The sequence below is a fragment of the Microsporum canis genome, genomic scaffold (genome assembly GCF_000151145.1).
Source record: "Microsporum canis CBS 113480 supercont1.6 genomic scaffold, whole genome shotgun sequence".
Taxonomy (NCBI): domain Eukaryota; kingdom Fungi; phylum Ascomycota; class Eurotiomycetes; order Onygenales; family Arthrodermataceae; genus Microsporum; species Microsporum canis.
This window is the reverse complement of record NW_003299164.1, coordinates 1,443,516-1,460,292: the sequence shown is the minus strand read 5'-3', so window position 1 is coordinate 1,460,292 and position 16,777 is coordinate 1,443,516. Positions and strand designations below refer to the sequence as shown.

General features: G+C 50.8%; 8 protein-coding genes across 8 annotated transcripts; 4 read left to right on the top strand and 4 right to left on the bottom strand.

Moving 5' to 3' along the window:
* Positions 1-459: 459 nt before the first annotated feature.
* On the top strand, positions 460-2,437 carry MCYG_06673 (conserved hypothetical protein; the record flags this gene model as incomplete). The annotated part of the gene is made up of 4 exons (XM_002844663.1): positions 460-475; positions 569-817; positions 950-1,396; positions 1,455-2,437. 4 exons carry the CDS (start codon positions 460-462, stop codon positions 2,435-2,437), a joined length of 1,695 nt encoding a protein of 564 aa, XP_002844709.1.
* A 1,756-nt stretch (positions 2,438-4,193) lies between these two features.
* On the top strand, positions 4,194-4,818 carry MCYG_06672 (conserved hypothetical protein; the record flags this gene model as incomplete). Its single annotated transcript, XM_002844662.1, has 2 exons — positions 4,194-4,379; positions 4,441-4,818. The coding sequence occupies 2 exons, from the start codon at positions 4,194-4,196 to the stop codon at positions 4,816-4,818; spliced, it is 564 nt and encodes a 187-aa protein (XP_002844708.1).
* A 598-nt stretch (positions 4,819-5,416) lies between these two features.
* MCYG_06671 (conserved hypothetical protein) lies at positions 5,417-6,931 on the bottom strand (the record flags this gene model as incomplete). The annotated part of the gene is made up of 4 exons (XM_002844661.1): positions 5,417-5,976; positions 6,057-6,516; positions 6,576-6,760; positions 6,823-6,931. 4 exons carry the CDS (start codon positions 6,929-6,931, stop codon positions 5,417-5,419), a joined length of 1,314 nt encoding a protein of 437 aa, XP_002844707.1.
* A 261-nt stretch (positions 6,932-7,192) lies between these two features.
* Positions 7,193-7,776, top strand: MCYG_06670 (uncharacterized protein; the record flags this gene model as incomplete). The annotated part of the gene is made up of 3 exons (XM_002844660.1): positions 7,193-7,231; positions 7,311-7,435; positions 7,578-7,776. The coding sequence occupies 3 exons, from the start codon at positions 7,193-7,195 to the stop codon at positions 7,774-7,776; spliced, it is 363 nt and encodes a 120-aa protein (XP_002844706.1).
* Positions 7,777-8,372: 596 nt separating this feature from the next.
* On the bottom strand, positions 8,373-9,657 carry MCYG_06669 (D-arabinitol 2-dehydrogenase; the record flags this gene model as incomplete). The annotated part of the gene is made up of 4 exons (XM_002844659.1): positions 8,373-8,553; positions 8,629-9,054; positions 9,108-9,177; positions 9,237-9,657. 4 exons carry the CDS (start codon positions 9,643-9,645, stop codon positions 8,373-8,375), a joined length of 1,086 nt encoding a protein of 361 aa, XP_002844705.1.
* A 1,261-nt stretch (positions 9,658-10,918) lies between these two features.
* MCYG_06668 (methylcrotonoyl-CoA carboxylase subunit alpha) lies at positions 10,919-13,308 on the bottom strand (the record flags this gene model as incomplete). The annotated part of the gene is made up of 5 exons (XM_002844658.1): positions 10,919-10,984; positions 11,055-12,678; positions 12,737-12,834; positions 12,898-13,096; positions 13,157-13,308. The coding sequence occupies 5 exons, from the start codon at positions 13,306-13,308 to the stop codon at positions 10,919-10,921; spliced, it is 2,139 nt and encodes a 712-aa protein (XP_002844704.1).
* Positions 13,309-13,848: 540 nt separating this feature from the next.
* Positions 13,849-14,941, top strand: MCYG_06667 (conserved hypothetical protein; the record flags this gene model as incomplete). The annotated part of the gene is made up of 2 exons (XM_002844657.1): positions 13,849-13,926; positions 13,982-14,941. 2 exons carry the CDS (start codon positions 13,849-13,851, stop codon positions 14,939-14,941), a joined length of 1,038 nt encoding a protein of 345 aa, XP_002844703.1.
* Positions 14,942-15,095: 154 nt separating this feature from the next.
* On the bottom strand, positions 15,096-16,671 carry MCYG_06666 (isovaleryl-CoA dehydrogenase; the record flags this gene model as incomplete). The annotated part of the gene is made up of 6 exons (XM_002844656.1): positions 15,096-15,510; positions 15,574-15,851; positions 15,908-16,143; positions 16,196-16,290; positions 16,345-16,432; positions 16,488-16,671. The coding sequence occupies 6 exons, from the start codon at positions 16,669-16,671 to the stop codon at positions 15,096-15,098; spliced, it is 1,296 nt and encodes a 431-aa protein (XP_002844702.1).
* Positions 16,672-16,777: the final 106 nt, after the last annotated feature.

The following is a 16,777-nucleotide window of genomic DNA, read 5'->3' as shown; positions in this document are numbered from 1 at the left end:
ACCTTGCAAAGAGTTCAACTCGATAATCCTCGGAGTCACGACCAAGACGACGCTGACAGCCTCTTGCTTCCTCCCCCCTTTTGTTCTTGTCTTCCTGGCCTTTTCTCCTGCTGAGCTAGCGTCTTTCTTCGCTTCTCCAGGTTAAATCTGTCCTGCCAGCCCAGCTTCACACAGTCAAGATCTAGTAAGGAGACTGTCTGGTAGGTTATATTTTGTATTATGAGACACGCTGTTATGTTACTACTTTTATTCTACTCTGTTATTTTCCGTGGCTGACAAGTGAAGTGCCGGATAGTTGTCAATATTGGGCACCCACCAAACCACACATTTAAACACCCGCGGAGCAGATATCGAGGTAGACGAGACGGAAGATAGAGAAGAGAGAAAGAGAGAGGAGCAGACAGGATCAGGGGGACCGAGACGTCTAGTCACAATCCCACGCTGCAGCTTGCACGCATCATGACTGCCACTCTGAGTACGTCCACCGCCAGGATATATTACAGGGGTTGATATATATATATATATCCGTCGTTATGGATCAACTGACGATTGATGAATGTTCGAACAGGCGGGGCATATACCTCTGCTCCCGACACACCGTCTCCCATCTTCCCTGAACGGCTCATCCGTCCGTTGCCAAAACGACCGTTGCGTTCCCGGCTCTCCTCTGACGCTGCAGACACCATCCTCTACCCACCCTCACAACCAACCACACAGCTCTTCTACGGTGCATACTCCACCACCGGAGACTCCCTCAACGACGCAAAGGTCTACGTGCAGGGTAACGTCTACGGATACGAGCACAGTGCCGACGGGGGTGACGGGGACCACGATCACGACCATGATCACCACCATCACCACCACCACCACGATCATCACCATCACCACCACGATCATCACCACGAACATGACCATGACCATGAACACCACCCGTACGAGGACGGAGCAGAGTCGGGTGAAGATGATGGACCGGTGGCTGTTCGTCGAGGGTTCCTGCGAGCCATCGCCGCGTCTGCAGCTGACAGCACAAAGGTGACATCGAACGGTACTCAGGACGGATACGATGCGTTTGAAAATACAAATAATAAGAAAAAGAGGAAGATACCCACGTCGGGCGGTCTGGGGTGCCACTCCAGCCTCTCTTCTGATATTGCCAGTCTCTCCTGCAGTGGGGGCAGCGGAGCCTCGGCGGACGATGGTAGCGGACAGAGCTCATACTATGGCTCCGGAAACCCTGTCTCCCCCGTTGGAACTTCCGGCATCTCTGGTAAGGGACGATATAGCCGGAATGGGCCTGGCCGTGGTGCCACCGCCAGGACACCGCTTGCTGCCCACTCACCAAACACATGGTCGACCGGCCGGCGTCACGATAGTGCCCTTGCCCAGGAAAACTTTGGTAATGTCGTTTAACTCTCCGGATGAGATGCGTGTATGCTGACGTGCAACAGAACCAGGCAAAGATAAAGGCATAATATCTGCGGCAATAGCCAACGCCGCTGCAGCTCTCTCGTCCAGCCCGCAAGGCCAAAAGAATATCAGCTTGCTCGACCAGACCAAACGATCAGCCCCTGCCAAAACACAATTCACGTTCACCTGCGAGTCAGACTCCTCACGCGGCATGGCATGGCAGTCCGCACACCCGTACTCTCTCCCCGATCACCACCGGTCCGTCACTCAGCCTCCCTTGCCCGGTCAACGGGGTTTCTCTACCCAAGGCACCCAGACCAGCCCCAACATGGCCACCCAGGCAAACCACCACCACCACCAGCAGGCTCGCCAGCAGTCACAACAACAGCAGCATCAGCAACAACAACCAGGTCAAGCCCCAACCCCTGCCCCACCGCCTCGAAAACCCCGTCGTTCGGCACGTGCAATATATGCCCATGCTGCCCGCCAACGACGCATCCAGCAGCAGTACACCAATCTCCACCACCCACCTGATCTCGAGAGTATCTGGATATGTGAATTCTGCGAATATGAAAGCATCTTCGGCCATCCTCCCGAGGCTCTCATTCGACAGTACGAAATAAAAGACCGCAAGGAACGCAGACGACTAGCTGAGAAACGCAGGCTACTTGAAAAGGCCAAGATGAAAAGTCGAAAGGGCAAAAAGGGACACAAGAACACCGCCAAACAGCAGAATGCGGCCGCAGTGCATGGCCAGGGCCAGAACCACGTTGACCGTGTCCCTTCTCACCCCAACGACCAGAACCTACCGCCCGACCACGATAACGGCGAGGAGTATGATGAAGACTATGAAGATGACGGACATGATGATATACATGCCGACGCAGCCCCTCGCATCCCACCCTCCATTCCAAAGCACCATCACCCTCCATCCCCACCGAATTCGATGCAAGATGGCACCGGTGGACAGTCGGGGAAAGCTTCGGCTTCAGCTTCAGCCGGAGGAGGAGGTCCGGGACGAGCGGGTTGACGGTTAACCCCCAGGTTTCCCTCTCGGTATGGCTCCCCAAGCTGCTTGTTTTACTTTTGTCTCTCATCCTTGTTTGTCTGCCTGTATGTCTTCCTTCCCCCTTGCCTTCCCCCTACCTTTACATCCTGATGCCCATGCATCGTTTATCCACCTTCTGGCTTTTAATTATTTTATCCCCCCTATATCTCCATCCCTCATCCCCAAAGCTATCTTCCCCATTAGTCCCCCTTTCCTTTTCTTCCCTCATTCATTCATAGATATGAACGTCATGTCGGCATGCCCTGGTTTTTTCCCCCTTTCCCCTCCCATTCCCCTATCATCTGAAGTCCGTTTTTCATCCTATCATAACGTCCCCACTCTATCCTTACCCCTTACCGCTTTCCTTGTATTTTTTTGGAGGCGTACTATGCTATGCATGTAGCCTGCATGATATAGCGCTCCTGGAAGCGTTGATCCATTGCTTTTGAGATATGAATTATTTCCTGTCGGTCGGCGAGGAGATGTCGCTATTCGGTGCTGCAGTTCAGCGACCATGTTGCTGTGTTAGGGTTCAGATGAATAGCTTAGGCTATATGCTGCTGAAACTGAGAATACGTTGAATTGAGAGTTGATTGTCGAGATCGAAACGAAGAGTTGCGCTGCTGGTGCTGGGCAGTCGCGGTCATTGATGGAGCTAGCAGAGTCTACATACTTGACGTATAATTCCATGCCTCTTCCCCTGGGAGAAGGAAGAGGGATATCAAATATCAATAAACACATCCTTCTTCCCGCATGTCTTTACAAGAATACACTCTGTTCATCATGAAATAGCCTAAACTGGGCCATATTCCATATGTAGAGAACAACCTTTCACTGTAGCCGCCAGAGCGGGTTTCTCTCCGTTAATTATAGATCTTCGGCAAGCAGATGAAACGAGTCTTAACTTTGTCTATAATGGCAAACCAGATATTATCCATAATCCACTTCTCACTGGCGGTCGAAGCTCAACCCCTGAGCGCTAAATGAAGCCGGCGCTTAGCCATGAACCAACGACAAGATCAACTCCCATCCAATCCATCATTCTTATGCCAGACAAGGCCCTGAAGAATCGAACAAGAACAAGAATAAAGCTCCATCATGCTCGCTGAAACCTCAAACAGGCCGTTTCAAGGCCATCTTCCCTCTCTACTCATGCAGCATCTGATTCGAGCATAAGCTCTGTACCCCCTGATATCCTGATATTCTGATATCATAATATTCCATGCCGGGCGGCAACTTTGCTGCTATCTTTGGCTTCATCTTTCTATAGAACGGAAGATATATCGAGAAATACAAACATATAAACCGCCTGCTTGTCTCCTCGATATGTCTCCCTTCTCTTCTCCAGCATCAATCAGGACAATAATTACACCGGACTTCCCCCCCCCTTTCTTTTCCTTTCTTCTTTTTCCCTTATCTTTGCTTCCTATTTCATTCATCTATTTCATTCATTCATTGAAGCTGGCTGTGTTGCTTGATCATTCTTTCACTTGATAGAAAAACCTCCAGTGGTGCAGCGCACTGCTTCCTTCCTACGTATCAACCTACCTTCACTACATCAAGACTTTCTGCTTCTGTGAAGCTGCTCGTTTCTCCTACCAGCTTTTCCTGTTTCTTATCGACTACTTAATATCGAGCCTTGCCTTGCTTTGCCCTTCATTTCACAAGGACAGAAGATACCAGTTTCATAATCTCTTCCTTTCGCCCACAATCTACAACAACAAGATAATTATTCAGAATGTTCGTTGCCGGACTCCTTCTCAAGGGCATCAAGAGCCGCTACTCTACCGGTTCGATCTTCGGCACGCTGGTCGAATGCAGTATTCGATTTCTCCAGTTCGTCTTTGGTATTGCTGTCATCGGCCTGTATGCGCAAGACGTCGACCGGGCCAGAAGACACGGTGACACCCAGGACTCTCGATGGGTGAGTTCGAGTTCTCCTGCACGATATAACTACGATATGGCACAGTCTGACCCTTTCACAGATCTATGCAACGGTCGTTGGCACCCTATCCGCCATCTCGGGGCTGGTCTACATCCTCATGCCCTGCGCTGTTCAAAGACCCTTATCCCAAGCAACTTTCATCCACCTGCCTTGCTTCGTCTACGATAGCGTACTTGCCATCCTCTGGCTGACCCAGTTCGGCATCTTTGCAAAGCTATACATCACTGTTGACGATGAGAAGGACACCAGTCTCAAGCGTATGAAGCACTCTGCCTACGTGGACTTGATCAACCTCTGCTTCTGGATGATCACATGTGCCTGGTGCGGTATCCGCTGGTGGAGAGGGAACAAGGCTGGGGCCGGTGGTGCTCCTAGGGATGAGAAGGCCTTTGATGAGGAGCATGTTGAGCATGTCTAGTGCCTGACTTTAAGGAGGGATGTATCCCCTCCAACGCTCGTTTTCTGAAGTCTGAAGCTATCATCTCTGTATGGCAACGGAGTATCCCTTCTTTTCTCTTCATGTTGCTATTATCTTGCGTTGCTTCCCTAAACTTTCCTTTCTCTCTTCTCTGTTTTGTTTCTCTGCATCTTCCGGCGCTCAAGGAGTCTATGCGTTTACACAGCATAAGCGAGTATAAGAAGAAACATAAAACTTGCATTTTTCCGATTCGCACATTCCAATCCATGGGTATACAAAAGAGGTAAAAGGAAAAAAGGAGAGAGAAAATATGTCCACCAGCTGATTAAACCTGACCCCTTTCGTTCATCACTTCAATGCGTCAATCCATAAATTACCCGAACAGTTCTCCTTCCACCTAAGTTATCAGCTATCCCTCTTTCTCCGTCGCCAGAGAGGAATGCAGATCTATCTATCCATATTCCCGTGATTATGTATTCATATATCGCTCCTGAGGAGACAGAGAAGTAACAAACACTCATAAAATACACATGGTCAGAAGACGTGGAAAGGTAGGGTTTAGAAGACTCAGCTTTTATTTAGCTGGCCTAGTCGATGATCAGGGATGGGTGGGAGATGCCGCGTCTGACATCGCTGCTGGTCTCGTGGGCGATGGCCTGTTATTACTATTATCATTACCTGTGGTGGAGGTGGAAGAAGTAGAGGAGGTGGGTGAGTGTTTTGATTTCGACTTGGACTTCTTCGACGATGAGGAAGAGGATGAAGAAGGGTTATGGTGATGGTTTGGCCCGGGCTGGACACCATCGATCAAGTTGGTAAGAGAAGACACGTGGTGATACTGCTCTTTTTCCTTGACTTGTTTCTTAACGAAGCGGGAGCGGAAGCCCTTTTCGACCAGAGAGGCAGTAGAAGGCTGCTCGGATAGTGGGCTGTGGTCTATAATTACAGGCGAGTTTGTGAGGTACTCCTCCAACAGCTTCTTATCTGCGGGAGTTATGTCTGCAGACATCCGTATGTTTGCGGTCAGCCCCTCATCTTGAGCGGTGTAGGAACTTGCGTGTTGAGGTTGAGAGTGCGACTGCATGGCGAAGGGAGATCTAAACTGAGGCCTTCTCGATAGACTAGAGGGTGTAGGATTGGCTGGCCTTGAAGTAGGGGCTGAAAGGAGGAGGTCACATTAATATTTACATCTTTTCCCTTTGTTTTATTCCAGTGGGACACCTGGGAGGGTTGCTTACATTCGGCAGGACTGTCGTCGAATGGCCCCCTAAACTTGGCTGGAGGCGACTGAGGTTGAAGCTCCGCAGAGCTCTCGAGGGTTCGCACGGGGAAGGGCTTAGCAATCCTTCTTTGGGGAGAGCCGGGATCCACCTCTAGTGAGCTGGTGAGGTTACTGGCAAAGGCGGTTTTCTTCCTTCTGATGGAGCCGGGTCGTGATAGATCAGAGTGTTGGCAGAGGCTGTCTCCAGAGTGGGATGCTATGACGCCCTCCTTCGACGGCGAGTCGGTCAGCTGTTCGTCGGACGGTGGCCGCGGTTTCTTCAGGATGGACGGTGGAAGCTGGGTTTTCACACTGCTGCCTGAGGGCGTGAGTCTGGAGCTGTTACTTCTGCTTGGCCCCTGAAAGGAAGGTAATTTGGGTAACGAGTTGTCGACATAAAACCCGTGTGGAATAGCTCTAGGTTTGAGGCCTGCAAGCTAGATTCACTAGATTAGCATCTGTAACTAGGCCTAGAGCAGGCATGTTCCGGTGTTACCTCTCTCTCCTTCCTCAGCCACTCCTCAGTGGTGTACTCTCTCTCCGAGATCTGGATGAAGAGTGAGGCCAGAGTATAGCCACGGATCGTGCAGCTTATCTGACCATTACTCCATATCCTCCAGAAGAGGTTCTCCAGCCGTCTACCCGCATCTTTCTCCAGAGTGGTCTTGTTCGTCGTATAGACTAAGCCAAGTCAGCAAAAGGCAAAAAATAAAGGATCAGTGACACAAAGAAAGAAGCTTTACCTCTCCACAGCCTGGCCACATCTTCAACCTCGACGTGGGAATCGTGGTTGAGCTCCGAGCGGATGCTGTGGGTGTTGAAGACGATGCCGTGGGGGAGAGCTTCCGTCATGGTCCAGCTGCCCACGAGACAACGTAGATGTATAAGATACGGCTCGACGCAGCTCCCAGCATAAGGATATCACTTGGTACAGCTCTTATCCAGAGGTAAACAACCAAGAAGAGAGGGAAGAGAGGAAAGAAGACGAAGAAGAAGAAAAAAACCGGGACGGTAGCCGTGGTATATATTTCTAATACTTTCTTAAAATAAATCTGACTGCTTGGTATAGTATGCGGTGTGCAGGGTTAAGCTCAACGGGCGCGCATGATCAACATGGCGCGGGTTGACGGGCAGCCAACGGAGCGCAAAGGGGTATTTTTAGCTCTCGGTTCAGTGTTCCTGGAGATGGGAAGGACGGACTAATGCAAGGACGCTGGCGTGTGAGTGGAAGAAGAATCAGAAGCAGAGTCGAAGTGGTGCAAGAGAGAGAGAAGACGTGGGGAAGAAGAAGAAGAGAAGAGAGGCGGGAGAAATTGTAGAAGAGGCGCGGACGGGGGAGGTCGGCTGCCGCAGCACGTGAAGTGTCCGGATGACCTGCGGGTCCAGATATGAAGCTGGTCAAGATGGAGCTGGAGAGAAGAGGATGGAGGGAAGAGAAGACGCGAAGACGTAGAGATGTGAAGGCGTAGAAGTAGAGAAGAAGAAGTTGAAAAGGCAGGGAAGAAGAAGATGAGGTTGAAGAAGCGACGTTGAAATCTCCCGATCGGGATGAGCCTTCTTTTGACGACTTCTTCCTTTTTCCAACCTTGAACCAAGAAGAAGCTGATGATGTTGCAACTTCAGACGACGAACAAGATGAAGCAGCAGATATATTACAGACAAGAGAGAGAGAAAACGGCCAAGGTCATGTGCCGTGAAGGAAAAGCTAGGCAGGTCTTGATATCAGAATCCATGCAAGGACGAAGGTCAAGACGAGGTCAAGACGAGGTCAAGACGAGGTCGAGACGAGGTCGAGATCAAGGATGGAGACACATACCAGGGGACAGAAGGGGGACAGAAGGGCCTCCAGGTTTCAGCCAGAAGCGAGTTTGTGATCGATACTTTGTTTCCGAGTCGTCCATCAGCTGGGATGTTTTCTTTTCCGCTCTCTCTTCCGTCTCGACTCTCTCTGTGGTCAACTGCTTCGAAACTCTTGCTACGGTGGTATCTTCGCCTTGCGTCTGCATGTACGATCAAGACAACTCGCTCTCGTATCAGCAGCGGGTTTATCTCCATTATGATTCTAGTGCCTGCTGGATGAGGCTGGAAATCCGATACGGGATGCATACAGACATGGTATACATATACATCTATACAAGGAGACGTATACATCTGGAGCAAGGATATCGGCTAATGGGTCAAGATGGTATTATTATTTTAATAAAGCAAGCAAGATCTAATCAACGGACTGGCCAACCAATGGGGGAATAAGAAAAACAGGCTGTGGGGAAAAAAGAAAGGGAAACATGTTCATCTAGGTGACGGTATATCCGCCATCTACACGCAGGTCCGCGCCAGTGACGTATTTGCTAGCGTCACTGGTCAGGAAGACAACGGCACCCATCAGGTCCTCTGGCACACCCATCTTGCCCTGGGGAATCAGCGAGGTCCATTTCTGATTGAGGTCCGGGTTGTCGTCCAGGATTTTGCGTGTCCTAGCCAACCCTTGTCAGTTAACCGTCGCATGGGCATGTATATATTCATACAGGAAAAAAAAAAGGTAGACTTACAATGCGGTCAGCATGTACCCTGGACTGATACAGTTAACCCTGATACCTGCACCCGCCCACTCGACCGCTAGGGAGGCGGCCAAATGCCGGATCGCCGCCTTTGCTGCATTATACGGTGCCTGAGGCTGTGGAACATTCACAATCGAGCCGGACATGCTTCCTATCAGCACCATGCTGCCGGGAGCCTTGCGCTCCATTAGATGCTTGGCTACCTCAACAGCAAACAGGTATGAGCCGTCAACATTGACTTTCCATAGCTTCTGGATTCGGTCGTAAGGGTAACTGATGGCGTCGAAGTTCTCAGTAAAGCCAGCCGAAGTGACCAGGTGGTCGATCTTGGAGTGCTCGGAGATGATCTGAGAAATGCTGGCGTTGACGGACTCGGGGTCGCCCACGTCTGCATAGTGAGCTGTGATCTTGGGTAGTCTGTCAACTGCATCGTTAGCTTTGCCATCAAGGTAGACTGGAGAACAACTGACCTGTCTAGACCTGGGTTCTCCTTCTGAAATTGCTCCAGCAACTTCTTCGCCTGCAGCTCTGCTTCTTGATCTATAACAGCTTGTCAGTCACGCTTTCAATACGTATTTGAGTTACAAGCATCAACTTACGATTCAAGTCAACAATGGCAAGATCAGAGCCGGATGCAACCAATGCCTGACCCATAACCAGTCCCAGCCCACGCGCACCGCCCGTAATCACCGATACTCGGCCCTCGAGAGAAAATGAGGCCAGCGTCCGCTTGAAATGTCGACCACCCCGGCCTTGCACGATAGGCGTCTGTGGCATCTCATCGTCGGGGGGATACTCGACTCTCACGCTATCATCTGTACGAGCCAACCCACCCTCTGCATCAATGGCAGGTGCCGGAATCTTCTCGTCCTTGTATAGAGGCGTAGAGCATGAGAAGTTTCGATAAGCTTGCTGGGCTCCGAGTCGTCCTGCAGCTGCACCTCCTCTGACGGCCGAGAAGCCGCAGGCCGCTCGAAACAAGGTTCTTCTCGCCGATAGTCTGAACATTGTATCTGCTTACTATCGGTTTTATATGATAGATGGTCGTCTGATGTTGATGGCAGGTTCAGCAAACACAGGCTTGAGACTTATGGCTTGTCCTGCGTATAAACGTCATAGCAAATTAGTAACTGAGCTGCAATTGCATCAAAGGAAAACCGGTCACTCACCTTGTTTGGTATTTACCAACTCCAGCCGAAAGTGGCCAATTGGACAGTCACTTGGCTTACTTGGTCGTATTTCACCAAGGCGGGCAACACCACCGGTCTACGTATAAGATGAACAGGCTGGTAAGAGATGGGAGGAAGACGAGAGAGAGGGTGAGAAGCAGGAACAAGAAATGAAATCTCTTCCCACGGTGGTGCCCAAGGAGAAGAAATATGGGACCTTTCTTCCATCATTGATCCACCGCAAGGTCACTTGAGCAGGAGGGTTTTTTTTGCAAATAATATCGATAACTAAGGAAGCACAACATGGCTTGCGTGTGTGTTTTAACTTACGGGGAAAGGGGGGGAAGGGATAAAAGCGATAAGGATAAAGCTCTCTTAACCTGGCTGAAGCGCGCCTTTTTAACTGGAGCTTAGCTAGAGCTTTAACTGGGTTTTAACTGGAGCAAGGCCAGGGGTTCCGCCTTGACGGTGGAACCTCCGTGGCGCCGGTCGGGCTTCCAGAATGGCGATTCATTTTTTCAATCTGGGAATTTTTTTTATTTCTTCTATCGTCTAGATCTGATGATGGGCTATATATATATACACACACATACACAAAATAAACAAGTGACAAGGTCTTTTGGGGATCCTTTTCTTCTATCCCAAATGGCCGCCATAAAGAACAATTCAGGGGAGGGGAACGTTAAACAAACAGGAACTCATCGTATTCATCCATAATAATGTATAACCCGTTGAAGCAGGAATGCCGTGATGTAGATAGTTGGGCGAGAAATTATAAGTGCTCCCTGGGTACCCGATCAGCCGCGAAGAAAAGCCATCGTGGCCTAGAAGGGACGTTGGTTTGCTATGTTTCTGTTTCCCGAGGGCGATCAGCGAGAAGGAGAGAGATGTGGAGATGCCTTTATTTTTTTTATACGCGCGAGAGAAGATGCCGACAGGATGATTTGAATCCACGGTGGATAACTTTCGTGCGAGATATTTGATAATTCTCCAACACTAGGCGAGACGAGAGCTTTCTTTTCTTTTCTTTCTTTCTTCCCAATTCATTGGCAAACATGTCAATCGTTGACCGTCTTTGATAGCCCGTAAGGGGGTCGCCGAGAACGGCTCCCTTACGACTCAGGGGCCTTCGGCTCAGCAGCGAACTCGACCAGTGCTGTGCCAGCCTTGCAGATATCCTGTAAATCACACTTTGTCAGCACCACTTCTAGACCACCATTATTATCATCAAATAATTTTTTAACTTACCCCTTGTTTATGCACAATTTTCTCCACTACGCCTTTGATGGGACTCCGGATAACCGTTTCCATCTTCATACTCTCGATCACTACGAGAGGTTGGTCCTTCTCCACTACCGCCCCTTCGGCTACTTCCACACGCAGGATCTTGCATGGCATCGGAGCTAGGACGCTGTTGGCCAGTTCTTTGATACCGAGCGCCTTCTCCATCCATTTGGCCCGCGGGACTTTAAGCCTATACTGTCGTCCGTGCTGGAAGGCGGTGATGCTGTCCTCGTCGCGGATGACGGTGGTGTCGAGACGGGTGTGGGGGAAGAAAGAGGTCAGGGCCTTGCCATCGGCAGAGAGAGAGGCAGTGACGTTGCTGAACGTCTTCTCGTTGTTGACGGTCACATCATAGCTGGATGGGCCGGTTTGATGGATCTGTACAGTAGCAGGCGTGGCTTCGGGTGTGTTGGGGGCTGTGGCTTCGACAAAGGTGAACTGGCGCTGCTGGTAGCCTGGGCTGAATCCAACGCCAGCACCAGTGTTTCCAACGGGGTTGCTGAGGCTGGTCCCGGAGATGAAGGTCGAGAGAGCAACCTGGGCCCAGAGCTCTGGCTCAACAGGCGCCTTGGCGAAGAGCTCCTCACGGTGCTTCTCGATGTAGCCGGTCTCCACTTCACCGGCAACAAAGTCGGGGCTCTTGCAAACGCGCTTGAGGAACTCAATGTTGGTAATCGGTCCTGCCACTTCGTACTGCTCTAGGGCCATGGAGAGGTTGCGGAGAGCTTCGGTGCGGTCAGCACCACGTACGATGAGCTTTGAGATCATAGGGTCGTAGTGCGAGGACACTTCGTCACCGGCAACGAAGCCAGCATCGATACGCACATCCTCGGTAGGCTGGGGAGTGCGAACGTGGATCAGTTTGCCTGAGTCAGGCACAAAGTTCTGCTCTGGGTTCTCAGCGTATATTCGGGCTTCGATAGCATGGCCCATAGTGGCCATCTTGGCTTCAACCTCTTCCTGAGTGAGAGGTAGAGGGGCTCCCTCCGCGACAAGCAGCTGCCAGTGCACAAGATCCTGGCCCGTAACCATCTCAGTGACCGGGTGCTCGACCTGCAATCGAGTGTTCATCTCCATAAAGAAGAATTCGCCGGTATCGTTGTCGAAGATGAACTCGACGGTACCGGCACCCTCGTAGCCGACGGCCAGCGCTGCGTCTCTGGCCTTGGCCCAAAGGTCCTTTCTAGTGGCCTCTGGTAGATGTGGTGCCGGTGACTCCTCGAGAACCTTTTGGTGGCGACGCTGGACACTACAGTCTCTCTCACCCAGTGCAACGGAGTTTCCGTGCTGGTCCGCAAACACCTGTACTTCGATATGGCGTGGAGTGATGATGTACTTTTCAATAAGCATGGTATCGTCACCAAAGGAGCTCATGGCCTCTGATTTGGCTGACTTGAGCTGGTCCTGGAACTCGGCAGCGCTGCGGGCGATACGCATACCCTTTCCACCACCGCCCTTGACGGCCTTGATGAGGACGGGGTACTTGATCTTCTCAGCCTCAGCAGCTAGGAAGTTGACATCTTGGTTTGTGCCGTGGTAGCCGGGGACGCAGGGAACGCCAGCAGCAGTCATAATCTCCTTTGAACGACTACAGTTATATATTAGCTTCCTTCTTTTACTAGAAGAGAACGGCCGTCAGGACTCACCTCTTATCACCCATGGCATCAATGGCCGATGGTGGTGGTCCAATGAAGATAAGACCGGCATCTGTACACTTCTTTGCAAATCCTGCATTTTCACTCAACTGTGGCCCCTTCTGTCAGCACCATATCCCAGACCTAAAAGACCAAATAGTTTAAAAACATACAAAGCCATAGCCAGGATGTATTCCCTTGCACCCCTCCCGTTTGGCAATCTCAATTATACGGTCTCCATCCAAATAGGCAGAGGTCTCGCCCAGGTTGAATGCAAATGGCGAGCTCAAAGCATGCTGAGCATGGGCGTCAGGGTCTGTATACAGGGTTGTTACTCGAATGCCATGCTGTCCTGCTGTCCTGCCCACTCGTCTATAGTGTAATATATCCGTCAGCAGATACGTCGATTCGTGCGAGTGGAAAACATCTTACAGAGCAATCTCTCCACGGTTGGCAATAAGGATAGAATGGAGGGATGTGGTACCCTTGCCTGTAGCTGTAGAGGAGCTATGGCGGAGTGATGGGGCAGCGAAGAGGGCACGCTGGGGGATGCGCGAGGCAGAGGCGCGCAGTAGAAAGGACATGATGAAGTTGAAGCTCGTTGGTATCTCGACTAGAAGCCCAACACCATGTCCAAGCAAGAGAGAAACGAGGAGGTTTGGTTGTTGCTTCGCTTCGAGATATCAACAAGCCAAAAGTTCTTCAAAAGGCGAAGAAGAAAACGAAAGCCGCGAAAGTTTCCTTGTTCGGCATTTTGGCGTAAGCGCCGACAGAAAGCGGGCGGTCGGCGACCGTTCCCGGTATTTACCTGGTATTTACGCATCGGATGGGGAAACCGAAGCCACGGGACACTCGGCTCACCTTCCGTATATGTACCATCACATGACTTTATGCCTATTACGTCAGACAAGGAAAATGTTTTTTTTTTTTTTTTTTTAATTACAGCAGTGCGCGTACTTACCATCATCAATTGACCACGCCATCCTGGTGCCCGGGCATTGACGCTGGATCATATACTTGTTTATGCAATAGTCCTACTGTCTGCAAGTGCGGAGCCGCCATTAGTACGACGTACAGCTACTTATCATTTACCCGTCTACCCCGCCTTCAACTCATGAGCCGCGATGTCCGGCGAGGAAGAATTTGACGAATTTATGGAGGATGAGTTCCTCTGGATAGATGCCGGAGACCCTCATTTTACTGTGAGTGAGATTGATATTTAGAATTCACAAACAGGATGCTAATGAAGGGTGGCAGGATGAAATGGCCATGCTGATCAATCCAGACCCGGTATTCCTCGACGACGAAGCTCTCTATGACGCGCTGGACAGCGATACAGACTGGGAATACCTTTCAGACGAGTACTATGACAATGATCTCCCTCTCAAACTACGTCGTCGACAGGAGAAAGCAGCTGCAATAAAAGGGAAGCGTGAGAGCCAGAAACCAGCTGCGCTTGATAACACTAGGTACTATGGTGTGTCATGGTCGGCTGGCCCGCGAGTAGAGAACAATGGACCGCTTTATCAGCCTGGAGAGGGGGTGAAGGTATCTCTTCTTAAGAATTGGCGCGAGATCTTTCATGAGTCGAAGCCAAAGACGAAGCAGGTAAACGAAAAGATAAAGCACGATGGTCATATTAGGGCGACGTTTCATGACCGACTATCCACAAGGCCGCGCCGAGACAAAAGGGGAAATGTGCCAGTAAATGGCGCGGTCGAGATAGGCGTTGACACGGAGGCAGAGGGTGATGTACCGGAGATGGACGTGGAAAGCAACGGCTTGGTTCTTGATAGTACCCCTCCTGTGACTATACCACTTCCACCGTCGCGATTTGGCAGCCTTGATGGTGATAATGAAGTAAAAAAGCCAGCGAAGAGAGGCCGTGGTCGCCCGCGTATTCGAGGCGGTGGCTCGCGGCTGAAAGAAGTCACTCCTGCCCCTGAAGAGCAAAAGCGTGTTCCAGGACTCGAAATCGTACCACCATCACTGCCTATAAATGTGGAAGAATATAAGGTGATATCCGCTCCGAATGCGCCAACACGAGGACGGAAGAGATCAGCCGTAGAACAGGCTACCCCTGCCCCTGTTAATGGTGGCCCTGGCCCAAGCTCTAGCCCTGTAAGGAATCCAAAGCGTAGGAAGCATGCCGTTACGAATGGTGTGAGTACCGCGGCATCTTCCCGGCCTACGCGATCTTCAACAAGGCGGAAGTAGGTATGCCATAGTCCTTTTTTTCCTTAAGGTCTTGCTGTATTATGCAATATCGTGTACTATCTTTACATAGTCGAATCTCAAATCTCTGTTTCCTTTCAATTTTTCTTTTTGCGGCCATCCCATTATCCAGGGTATATACAATCCTTCATATAAACTAGGAAAACTCCTTGTTGAACGCTCTGCCAATAACCATTCGTCTAATCTCGCTGGTACCTGCACCGATCTCATACAACTTTGCATCCCGGAGTAGTCGGCCGGCTGGGATCTCATTGATATATCCGTTGCCGCCCATCAGTTGGATTGCGTCAAGAGAGCATTCTGTTGCACGCTCAGCAGCATAAAGGATGGAGCCGGCACAGTCTTGTGTTCGGACCTGCGTTCCTTCGGGAGAAACAGCGGACTGATCAACTTGTCTGGCAGTGTTGTAGGTGAAAGCCCGAGAGGCGGCGAGTTTGGTGTACATGTCTGCCAGCTTTCCTTGGATGAGCTGGTTGTGTGCAATCGGCATTCCGAACTGGGTACGGGTGTGGGTATATGGAAGTACAAGGTCAAGACAAGCTTGCATAATACTGTGGAGGCCCATTAGCACCAGTTTTGTGCTCTATAACCTATGTTTAGACGGAATGACTTACCCTAGCGGTCCAGCACTAAGAACAAGGCGTTCGAGGTCAAGTCCTTCCATCAATACTCTTACACCTTTGTTGACTTTGCCTAGGACGTTGGCGTGTGGGACAAAGACATCCTCGAAGATGAGTTCACCAGTGTTGGATCCTCGCATGCCGAGCTTATCGAGCTTGCGGGCGCAAGAGAAACCCTTGAAGTCCTTCTCGACCACAAAGGCAGTGATACCCTTCGAGCCGGCATCAGGTTCCGTTTTGGCGTACACGACGATGAAGTCAGCATCGGGGCCCTGGAGTTCCCTGGTCAGCCGGTAGATCTGATTCGTAGTATTAAGTCCAAACCTACGTTTGTAATCCACATCTTGGTACCATTGAGGACGTATCCGCCGTCAACAGCCTTGGCCTTGGTCTTCATGCTCACAACATCAGAGCCAGCAGAATGCTCGGACATTGCGAGCGCTCCAATCTTCTCTCCGGAGATGAGGCCAGGTAGAAAGCGCTCTTTCTGCTCTGGCGAGCCATTGAGGCACAGCTGGTTGACACAGAGCTGCGAATGAGCAGCGTATGAAAGCCCGATGCTTCCTATAACGCGTTAGAGATCAGAGAAAGAACTAGATAGCCGTAGTGTGCATACCTGAAGCACGGCTAATCTCCTCCATGACGACACAGTGTGCCTGATAGCCCATTCCCAGGCCACCATACTTCTCCTCAGCAGTGACACCCAGGAAACTTTATCCGTTAGCTATCAACTCGTACTTTGTATCGCGGAACGGTGGTAGCTACCCAGCTTCGCCAAACTTCTTCCACATCTCCGGTGGGAATTGATTCTCTTGGTCCGTCCTGGCAGCGACCTCCTCTGGTATCTCGCGCTCTAGAAGCTATCAGCGCATGATCCTCCATACGTCGACGGCACTGAGTATACGTACTGGCAAACTCTCGGACGGTATCCCGAAGCTCGTTCAGCTCATCTTCTGTCGGCGGGGCGAAGCCCTGAGGGTGTTTAGTAGATGCTGCCCGCCATGCTGCAACAGGTACAAGCTGTCTGCGGGCGGCCAGGGTAGCTCTGGAGGCGGTACGACCGATAAAACGAGGGAGGATAGGCGATGCCATGGTGAATGGGCTGTTATGGTATACTCAAGCTAGAACGGGCAAAAGCAGATGCAAAAGATAAAGAGTGAAGAAGTCGAAGAAGAAAAAGAAGACGAAGTTGCAAGTT